The sequence below is a fragment of the Mus pahari genome, chromosome 8, assembly GCF_900095145.1.
Source record: "Mus pahari chromosome 8, PAHARI_EIJ_v1.1, whole genome shotgun sequence".
NCBI classification, from domain to species: Eukaryota; Metazoa; Chordata; class Mammalia; order Rodentia; family Muridae; genus Mus; species Mus pahari.
Window position 1 is genome coordinate 19,016,398 of NC_034597.1, and position 11,238 is coordinate 19,027,635.

General features: G+C 42.9%; 1 protein-coding gene across 14 annotated transcripts in view; it reads left to right on the forward strand.

Moving 5' to 3' along the window:
* Positions 1-11,238, forward strand: part of Erc2 (ELKS/RAB6-interacting/CAST family member 2) — an 841,097-nt gene that overhangs the window by 27,445 nt on the left and 802,414 nt on the right. For all 14 annotated transcript variants that reach the window (XM_021202981.1, XM_029541503.1, XM_029541494.1 and 11 more), the window contains one exon: positions 4,666-5,462. In XM_021202981.1, coding sequence (XP_021058640.1) covers positions 4,806-5,462 — 657 coding nt within the window. In that variant the 5' untranslated portion in view covers positions 4,666-4,805. The remainder of the gene's footprint in view (positions 1-4,665; positions 5,463-11,238) is intronic.

Genomic DNA, 11,238 nt, shown 5'->3' on the forward strand with positions numbered 1-11,238 from the left:
AGAGTTTTACGTGGGTGGGTGCCTGGTGTTTGAACTCCAGTTTGGCTACTTGCGCAGCAAGTGCTCTGACCTGCAGACTCATAGACCCAGTTTTTGGATACGTGATTTTTAAACGAGAGAGTGTTTCTTCGTGTTACTTGTTATGTATGTTGTATGTATGTTTCCAGAAGGAACAAATTTATTTGTTTGTAATTGTCTTCTGTAAGGCTCCAAAGCCTCAGCTGGCCAGCCAGCCTTGCCGACTCACTGAGGTTAAATCCACACAGGTGTACACTTTGTGTTAGTTGTGAGAGCTTTCAAACCTAGCTAGAGAAACGAGATGTTTCTATTTCTAGATGAAGGAGGGGAAGACAGAGGAGAACAAGTTCCGCCGAGTCCTTTTTAGGGAGAGGCAGCTCTAACTGTGGTCTAACCAGGACCAGGACCCCATTCCCTAGATCCTCATCTTAGTAAAAACAGAGAAGCAATTTAACTGAGGGAAAACCCAGAAATTCTTTACTGTAAAAGTATGTCTTTATTATGAAAAAAATTCAGATCTTGCAAAAATGAGAGGGAAAAAAATGAATGCCTTTTAGAATGGCAATTCTGGTGTCAGTTCCGTTGTCTCCCTGCTAGTGTGTGCATATGTCTGTGATTTCCAGAAGAGTGAGGAGCGAATCACACCTGCACCCTCAGCACACACACACACACACACACACACACACACACACGCATGCATGCATGCATGCACATACACACACATATATACACACACATATACACACACACGCCCATACACACACACACACACACACACACACACACACACACACACACGCACACACACACACACACACACACACACACGCACATGCCGCTCACACTGGTTTGTACTCTGCTCTTGTTCACTCCCAGTATGTAACATCTTTCTTTCTCATTAAATATTCATGCTGTTCCAGTGTCTTGTCTGTGTCATTAAGTATTTATATAACAGAATTAAGTTATTATTATTGGTGTATTGATACTCCCTTTTTACAAGAGATTATTCATACAAGAATCTTAGCTATAACATGGCTTTTTTTGTACTTATATACATATACATACACATATATACACTTATATATACACTTATGTATGTGTGTGTGTACTTATATATATTATATAACACAAAGGAATTATGTTATAATTCTTTTAAAGACTGTCTTTTTACAGAATGGGAAACATTCACAGAAAACATTTCTCCACATATATGTGAAGACTCCTTAGGGTGTAAAGAGTCATATAGAATTCAGCCAAAAGGAAATGCATAGACAAAATCACCAATCACGCATTGCTCCCACAAGGCTGCAAAACAACCAACCACACAACTTGTATGACACACTAAGAAGTTCTAGTGGCATGTGTGCTGCTCAGCCCCTCTCTGCTGTGTTGCTCTCACATCTGTGGACAGCTGCAGAGGAGACACTCCCACTCAGCTGGGTGGGGCTTGCCGTCACGGCTTGGGTGGGGGGGCCGCAGGCAGGGACAACTTGGCTATGCTTTGCGTTTCATTTTTTCTTGTCTAGGTGAAACATGCTCTTCTTGGTATGGCAAAGGGAATGAGGGAGAGAGAAAACATGCAGGTGTCATCCCCACAGCCTCTGCTTCACTCACATTTATTTTTATTTTGTCAGCCTAGGCAAGTCATGGGACTGAACCTAGAGTCGGATTAGGGGGCATTGCGAAGAACACAGATAAATGACGGGTATGTGCTAGTGAGAAGACTCAGTGGGCAAAGGGACCTGCTGCCGTTCTGAGCGTTCCCTGGGGACTGACATGGTGGAAGGAGACAACCAACTCCCAGAAAATTGGCCTCTGACCTTCACACACATGCACACACATATAATACATAAATAAAGAAATACTAGAAAAAAAGGAAGGAAGGCAGGAAGGCAGGAAGGCAGGAAGGAAGGAAGGAAGGGAGGGAGGGAGGGAGGGAGGGAGGGAGAGGTCAAGACTTGGGCCATCAGTGCTGTCAGTCTATCTGGCATATGCAGCTAAAGCAGCTGGGGGCAGATAGAGCTTCAGTGAAAGCTAGATTCAGAATATCAGATGACGTCTGCTCATTTGGTCTCATATACTTCCCAGTACAGCTCTGCTTTCTTAGGCTCTAGCCTCACTCCCACAGAGGCCCCTTCCACCTTGTAGTTCTCAAATGTCCATCTTCTCTTTATGTTTTTCTCTTTTTTTAATTAGCATTTATTAATTATACACAGTGGGTTTTAATTTGACATTTTCATATGTGTATCCAATGTATTTCAGTTGTGTTTGCCCCTCACTACCCTTGCTTGTCTATCTTCTACTCATTGTGACCCCCTTCTCCCAACTGGTCCTCCTTCTACTATGTGTGTGTGTGTGTGTGTGTGTGTGTGTGTGTCTCGCATGTGCCCGACACACCTGTAGAAAGGAGAGGACAACTATCTTGAGACTTGGTTCTCTCTCCCTCTCCTATGGACTCTGGTGATTGAACTCAGGTCTCAAGTTTGTAGGGCAAACCCTTTTACCCACTTAGACATTGAGTGATCTCCCCATCTCCCATGTCTTCTTTTTAATGAACCGTTGAGTTTACTAAGGGTTGCTGCCATGAGCATGGGTAAGGGGGTGTTTATAGGAACATGCATACATTACCATAAGTAATTACATCACCAATAGAAAATACTCTCCTCACTAACCATAAACTACATAGTGTTTTTCAGTGGGGTGGGACCTCATTAGGTTCTCTCCCATGACATTATAAAATGTGCACAGTCCTAATTTTGGCAGGTTATCTCAGTTACTGTGAGTTCAGTACTTGCAAGTCAGTGTTCTATGCTACCCCATCTTATCCTCTGATGTCTTCATTCTTTCTGCCTCTTCTTCTGTAATGCTCCCAGAGGCTTGAAGAGCATGATGCTGATGCCCATTCTGGGGCTGAGCATTCAAACAAGGCTTTCAGAGTTCCATCTTGGAAACAAATAACTCTGACTGAAGATGATCTCTCTTTTTTTTTTTTTTTCATTTGTTCCACCTGAAGTCATGGGATGGAGTCTTTTGGACCAGTGAGAGTCATGTTCCATTCCTTGAATTACTTATCATGCCTGGAATGGAGCAAAATGATTGGACAGACATGGGTTCTATTCTTACCTTGATTCCATCCAGGATGGAGTAGTGGGAGTTGGACTCATCTAGTCCTGTGAACTGCAAGTGTGTGTTCAGAAACAGTTTATTTAAAGAAAATAGAGACTGCGTTTCTAGAAAGAATGTGTAGAGATGGGAGGAGAGATAAATGATAGGCAGATGAACATAAAATGACTTTAGCATGTGTCAATGCTTTTAATGTTTCAGTCTCATTGAGACACTAAACAAAAGCAATCCATTCATTTATTCTTACAAAAGCTCTTTACTGACTACTCTATGTCAGGTAGCAATAAGGTATTTTGTAGATAGCATCTTGTTTAGAGTATAATCAGTTAGATGGTGTTTATTTTATCTACTGAAGAGTAAAGGCTCATGGCAGTTTTTAATATTTGCCTGAGGCACTCTCTGTTTTACAGTGGAGATTTCAGCCTCAGTCTGCCATGCACTAGACTCTGTCTTTCCATTGCCAAGCTGCAGGGAAGCAGAACAGGGAGGGTAGGAGGCCACAGGGCACACATTAAGACCATTGGAGTCCCAGTATTGAAGTAATAATTGCAACTCTATGACCCAGGCTGCACAGAAAGTGTCCTGAGGTACTTGACTCACCATAATAGGGAGCCTCTCTTCCTTGTCTTTAGGAGTTAGGGGACCAGGAGCTCTAATCTACTGGACTGTTCCCCTGTGCCATTTCTGTATGTGTGGGAAGCGGTTCATATGACGATTAAGGTCAACTAATATGGAAAAGAACTCTCAAATGACTAGCCAGGAAGAGGTATGACGGGGGAAGAGACAGGAAGCACTGTTGTTTTCCCTGGAAAGAGCTTTGAAAATCTGGCCATATCTACAGTTGTTGTGCTGGTTGAAACACCTCTTGATTCTAGCTCTGAGATAGACAGTAGGCTCCAAATACTGTGTCAGTGCCAGCTGGACGGTGGGAAGCTATCCAGAGGGTTGTGTTGGGTGCAGTGGAAAGGAGGTCTGGTGTAGATACTGATTTCTAAAGGGCACAGGAGGAGAAAGGACAGCACACACAGCAGATATTAGACATCCAGTGAAGCAGCGGTTTCTCAGCATCCTTGTTAAGCACTCCTATTTGAGGGCCATGTCCCTAAAGATGGGTTATTTTATTTTACTTTATTGTCTAGATGGTGAAATTTTGGATTTCCTAAGCCTACTTAGTACATGTCAAGAGGGAGAATTTCATTTTCCTACGAAAGAAAGAATTTCATTTTTGCCTTTGATAACTTTTGACTTAGGGGGCAGTGTGGGAAGATTTTTTAAAAATATTTACTTGTAGTAATAAATGTTTCAGTATTATTACAAATATATGGACCACTTCATCTATCTATCTGTCTATCTATCTATCTATCTAGATGGGTTTTTTTCCAATGCTGGGAATTGAACCCAGGACCTTGTATTTTCTAGGAGGGCATTTTACTACTTCTATTAATATATATTTAAGATGCAATGAAATCGTCATTAGAATTCTAAAGAAGTTTGTCATTAATTATCCCTTTTATCATTTTGCAGATCTCTGAGTGGAGTCATTTCCTGGTACAGACTTCACAAAGAATGTGCTGAGAATTCTAGTCCGTGAAGGGAACATTGGCTTAAGCCCTCACGTGGCCTAACATTTCTTCTCTTCAGTGGCACCACATCACAGAAGAAAAATGTACGGGAGCGCAAGAACAATCAGCAATCTGGAAGGCAGCCCTTCCAGGTCACCACGTCTGCCAAGGTCTCCTCGTTTGGGCCACCGAAGAACAAGCAGCGGGGGAGGGGGAGGGACAGGCAAGACTCTATCCATGGAGAATATCCAGTCCCTTAATGCAGCCTATGCTACGTCTGGCCCCATGTACTTGAGTGACCATGAAGGGGTGGCATCGACAACTTACCCAAAGGGAACCATGACTCTGGGCAGGGCGACAAATCGAGCGGTATATGGAGGCCGGGTCACAGCCATGGGGAGCAGTCCCAACATTGCTTCTGCTGGACTTTCCCATACGGATGTCCTTTCCTATACGGATCAACATGGAGGGCTGAGCGGCTCATCCCACCACCACCACCACCAGGTGCCCTCCATGTTAAGGCAGGTAAGAGACAGCACGATGTTGGATCTTCAAGCCCAGCTCAAAGAGCTGCAGAGAGAGAATGACCTCCTCCGCAAGGAGCTCGACATTAAGGACAGCAAACTGGGGTCTTCCATGAACAGCATCAAGACTTTCTGGAGTCCCGAGCTGAAGAAGGAGCGAGTCTTGAGGAAAGAGGAGGCAGCTCGCATGTCTGTTCTTAAGGAACAGATGAGGGTTTCTCATGAAGAAAACCAGGTAGGTTCTGACCTGCCCCAGTGTTCTCAGATTTGCAGGTGGCTCCAGATTTACTGTGTACCAAGGAGGTTGGGTACCACCCGGAAGGTTAAAGCGTAATACGTTTCGCTTGGATGCCATGGCAGAACGCAGAAGTACTATGCTGTATTGACTGGTTCTCTTGTTCCGGTAGCCTTTCCACCTAGTTGCAGACTTGGGGAGGAGAGCCTTCCTCATGGCCAGCACTTGTATGTGGTTAATTTTGTTCTCTTTTTCAGCATTTGCAACAGCAGTTCAGATGCTCCTCCCTCAGCATAGAAGACGAAAATGCTAATCTCTGCGAGAGTAAACCCTTCACATTAAAACTCGAGTGGTGAATTTTTATTGTCTGTTTATTTTTCCTGCTGTTGAACCAGCATTGTTTCTCAGAGCAAGTAGTTCTCTAAGTAGCAACATCAACAGTAAGGACTGGGACCAGGATGAATGGGTTTCAGAACATGCAAGGAGAACCCAACTCATCTTAACTTGGTCTTTTAGCCTTTATCCATTCAGTAGTAATCTACTGCATGCAAAGGACCTTCTTCACCTTTGACTCATCTTCTATATTATAGAAAAATTAGTGAGATTAGCTTCTCAGAGTCTTCCTGAATATGGTGCTTCCCTTCTTACAGCCCCGCTCTTCCCTTAATGCTCATTCTCTTCAGAAGGCAGCACAGATACAATCCTTAACTGAGCCGACAGCACCTTCTACTGGAAGACCTGGGCCAGTCTCGTCTTGTACCACCTCCTTCCACATCTGAGCTACCTGCTCCATCCTTGGTCTCCATGCACATAGCCGAGGTTTGCCTTGACATGCTCCTTCCTCCTCTTCCTCCCCACCTAACACTCATTTCCTTCTCAGCCCAGCCAGTGCCCACTTTCCACGTCCTCAGTGACCTGAGGCCCGTCTTACAGAGAGCACTTCACAAGTGCTCTTGAATCTGATGTACCTATGCTTAAATCTCAGTTGCTTCCTGGAGGTGAGGGAGAGCTAAGGGGGTGTGGAGGCTGCCGCCATTTGGCTCACGAAACTCCCAGAAAGTATTTCACACTCTGTTAGAAATCTGAGATAATTCCAGCTTGGCTGAACGCATGCCTCTTTGACAGGTTTTGCTGTCAGCCCATGTTACACTTTCCCTTTTGGTGGGGGTCAGCTCATTGACCCTCCTGTCGGATTCTCTGACTACACGTGCTTTGGACCTAAGTGCCTGTGGTCGAATTCACGACAAAGATCTGTTCTCATTGGCTTTCCTCGAGCAAGCAGTTGCCTTATCTCTGTCTGGCAGAGCCCGTGCTGGTTCTCAGATGTGGAAAACAGGATTGTTTTCATTTGGAACAGAAATCTCTTTACCTTTAAATCAAATTAACGTTCTCCACCGTTTCTGCTGTGTTCTGATCTGCCTGCTCATGAACTCCTCGTGAACTTGTTGCTCTCACATCCCCCTGTCCCCCGCTCTGTCTTGTTTGTCTCCTCTCTGGAGCTTTCTTTTTTAAGTAGAGCAGTTTAGCAGTGATGAAAGCAGTGATAGGAAGCTTGAGGGGTGGCTTCTCCTCTTTCAGCTCTCAGGTGACTTTCATCCTCTGCTTCTGTCACCGAATTTATGTTTGAGCGCCAATCCACGTTTATGCATGTAAATTTACCTATTTGTAAATTGCAGTATGCTGCAGTGTCACTGTGTTATGTGTCATCTTTGATAGTCACAAAAATATATGGATTTATTTTACAAAGTAAAATAAATACGAGGTAAATTTTAATGACATTCTTTGTTTGTTTTTAGTAAAAAGCATTTTAAAACTCCTGACCTGTGCTATTCCAAGGTAAAGAATAAAACATTAACTTTTTTTAAAAAAAAGTGGAAACCCTTTTATTACCTCTTAGAAGTATATTTACAGATATATGTATCCCTCTTGCTCAGGATAGGGTAGGCTCTTCTAGAGTGACAGTAGACTTCAAATCCCAGTGGCTTAGACCCTCTCTCCCTGCCTCCTTCTCTTCCTTTCTTTCCAGTATCTCACTTTGTAACCCTGGCTGGCCTAGAATTCACCATGTTAACCAGACTGATCAGACTGGCTTTGAACTCAGAGATCCACCTGTCTGATTCTTGAGTTCTGGGATTAAAGGTGTGTGCCACCACAACTGGGCCCTGATTTTTATTTTTTATTCCCTAAAGAATGAAGCAAGTCAAGTGATCTTTTATATATAGTGACACAGGACCCAGGCTTTCTGCATCTGGATGCCTGGCTTTAGGAATTGCTATTCCAGGTCAAGAGATTCCTGAAGATGACACATTGACTCCTTAATTCTCTGGACTAGGGTTGACACGGCTCAAGGAAGTATGTGTGTGGATGTGTGTGTCATCTTTTCCTCTGAAAGAGATAGAAGACATAGGCATGGTTTAGTAACTGCATCTGTAGGTTTTTAGGTTTGTCATAAAAGTAGGGCTGGTCAGGCATGGTGGCATATGCCTCAATTCCTAGCACTTGGGAGGTGGAGGCAGGATGCTCAAGAGTTACAAGTTGCTCTTGGCCATGAAGTAAGTTTAAGGCTAGCCTTGGTCACAGGTGTCAAAGAAAACAGAAGGGGCAAACAAACAATTGAGAAATGTGAATGTAGAGGAGTAGGGTTTGGGGAACAATCTGTTGCCGTTCCCATTTTACTGCTGCCATAGCCAGTAGCCATCTCTTGGGGGCACATAATGAGCCATGTGTAATGAGCAGAACATTGGTCTGGCTCTTAACTTTGTGGTTGCTACCTACCAATGGGAGCACTGAGCTGGATGTTAGTATAACACGGTAGCTCCCAGCCTTCCTCATGCTCTGACCCTGTAATACAGTTCCTCAGGGTGTGGTGACTCCCAACCCTAAAATTATTCTCATTGCTACTTCATCACTGATTTTGCTTCTGTTATGAATTGTCATGTAAATAGATTTGAAGATAGAGGTTTGTCAAAGGGGTCACAACCCACAGATTGGGAACTGCTGGTCATGTTTGGTGACTTAATGACAAGTTCCAATTGAGCAATTAAGAATTTGGTTTAGTTTTCTTAATCACATGTGGTTTTGATGTGGTTTCTAATTTCTCCTTAACTTAGGAGGAGAGAAAATTTCTTTTGACTCATATTTTGAGAAGTTCCAGTCACAGATTGAGTGGAGCTGTTGATCTGGGCCTCTGATGGGCACGGTGGATAGTAGTGGTGTAGTGTGTGGAAGAGCAAACTGCTCAGTTAGGGTTTCACAATCCCCTTCAAGGATCTGGCTTCAATGACTTGAGGACCTCTTACACATCCCTATCATCTCCCAGTAGCATCACCCTTGGGACAAAGCCTTTAATATTTAGGGGAACATTTACTTGAACAATATCAACGCTACTTATTCTAACTTAACATTACCTTCCTTTTATAGGAAAAGGGAAAGTATAACACCTTTTTCTATATAGAAGAAAGGGACTGAAAACTCTTTTTTTTTAAAAAAAAAAAACAAAAACAAAAACGAAAAAACACGTGACTATGATTTTAAAAGCATAACAACTAGAAACTGCAGCTGCAAATGTCATTCTTCCAGGGATGGTAGAATCTAAAACAATTTGAACTGTGCCATGTGTAGAGAAATGTGAGGCAGACCCATTATGGAAGGGAGATGAAGCAACTCATGTACTCTTCTCTATGGAATTCCTGGTTTTATAACATTGCCTCTAATCAGCACTGACATGTGCCTTCAGGTGCAGTTTATAGAGGAGATTGATTTTGATGTCATCTTGGTTCTGTCCATGGGAGCTGACTCCATCTCTGGATTTAAGGAGATCCACACTCCCTCTGCACATTAGAGAAAGTACAGGAGCCAGTGGGTAGGTGGCCTCAGATTTCTTAGGTGCAAAGTATTGATGAGCAGGTTCCTGGATACATGGGCATAAACACATTTTCTGCTGCTGAGAGTTGCAGTCCTGAAGTTTGGGGTCATATGTGTAACCCAAAGTGCATGTGTGCAGGGCTATCTTAATATGTGTAATCCAGTGTGTGTGTGTGTGTGTGTGTGTGTGTGTGTGTATGACTAGCTTAATGTGTGTAATCCAGAGTGTATGTATGCAGGGATAGCTTAATGTGTGTAATCCAGAGTGTATGTGGGCAAGGGTAGCTTAATAGGTGTCAAGAATGCATAGGTACAGGGCTAGCTTTATGTATAAAAGCCAGAGTGCCTGTATTCTGGGAAATCTGTTCTTTGGGGTGGCTGAATCCACAGCTCATGTTCTCAGCATCACTGTGGTAGACTGAGCTGGGGAAAGGTGAGTTTAAAATAGTGATGATAAGAGACTGGAGAGGTGGCTCAGTGGTTAAGAATACTGGCTGCTCTTGCAGAGGATCTGGGTTTGATTTCCAAGCAACCACATGGTTCACACTGTCTTTAGCTCTAGTTCCAGGGGTCATAACACCCTCTTCTGGCCTCCATGTGCACCAGGCATTCACATGATGCACATACATACATTCAGGCAAACTGCTTGTAAATATGAAGATAAAATCTTTAAAAATATTGTTAATGGATGTTCAGTTGTTACTTGAGATAATTCTGTTGTCTTTTATGGCCTGTCTTTTGTGCTATATGTTGACAAGGGTAGGGTAAGGGGTTTTATGGGGGTTGGTGGGGTGTATGGATTGGATGCTATTATAAGGAAACCAAGTGACTCAGTTTCTCAAAAAAAATTAATAGGTTTTTCTATTCTCTTCCCCTTCTCTCTTTCTCTCTCCTTCCTTTCCTCCCTTCTTCACTTCCTTCCTTCCTCCCTCCCTACCTCCTTTACTCTCCCTCCTTCCTTGCCTCCCTCCCTCCCTCTCTTCTTTCCTTCCTTTGAGACAAAGTCTTGCTATGTAACCCTAACTGGTATTTAGACCATACTGGCTTCAAACTTGCAACGATCTCCCTGCTTCTGTCTTCTGGGTTCTTGAATTATAGGCGTGCATTCCAACACCTAGCTAGTTTTTCCAGTCTTTGTATCTTCTCTCGGTTTACCACTATAGTGTTAATCAAAGAGAGAATACATGGTAGAGAATGTGTTTTCAGAAATTTTGTAAGAAGCTAGGTGGGGTGCCATATACTTATTGATCCAGTGAGAGAAGGATAGCTTGAATCTGGGTTCAAGGCCAGTGTGGGCCATAGAGCAAGACCCTGTCTTGAAGCACTTAGAAGTGGAAATTTTGTAAGACCTTACAATTTTGTGCACAGATGTTACTGGCTTTTCATATTCCTGGAAAATTTGTACAACTATTAACTTTGTACTTTTAATGACCTCTTTTCCAAATTAGATATATGGAAAGCAATTTTTAGATGTTCCCTAGGTTGTGAGTAGCTAGCCAAGGCTCTGTGTGAGTATAAATAGCACCACACACTAGGAGTCTGTACTAGATCTAATATTTACTCATCTTGAGAAGAAGTGGGACAAGGTCATTGGGAACTGTAACCCAAGAAGTGTAAGTAAACCTGTCTGGAGTATGGTACAGCTTTTAAGCGTGGTTATGTGATCGTTTCTATTTCTGACTAAACACTACAGAAAGGATAAGACTCTAAATCAATATTAATAAGTATTTTTGATCCAAATTCAACATATTACTTATTAATTCTTATTTGGAGCCGGGAACTGGAAAAGTTGAGGGAAAGTAGCATTTCTGTTAGCTTTCTTTTCTTTCTTTCTTTCTTTCTTTCTTTCTTTCTTTCTTTCTTTCTTTCTTTCTTTCTTTCTTTCTTTCTTTCTTTCTCTCTCTCTCTCTCT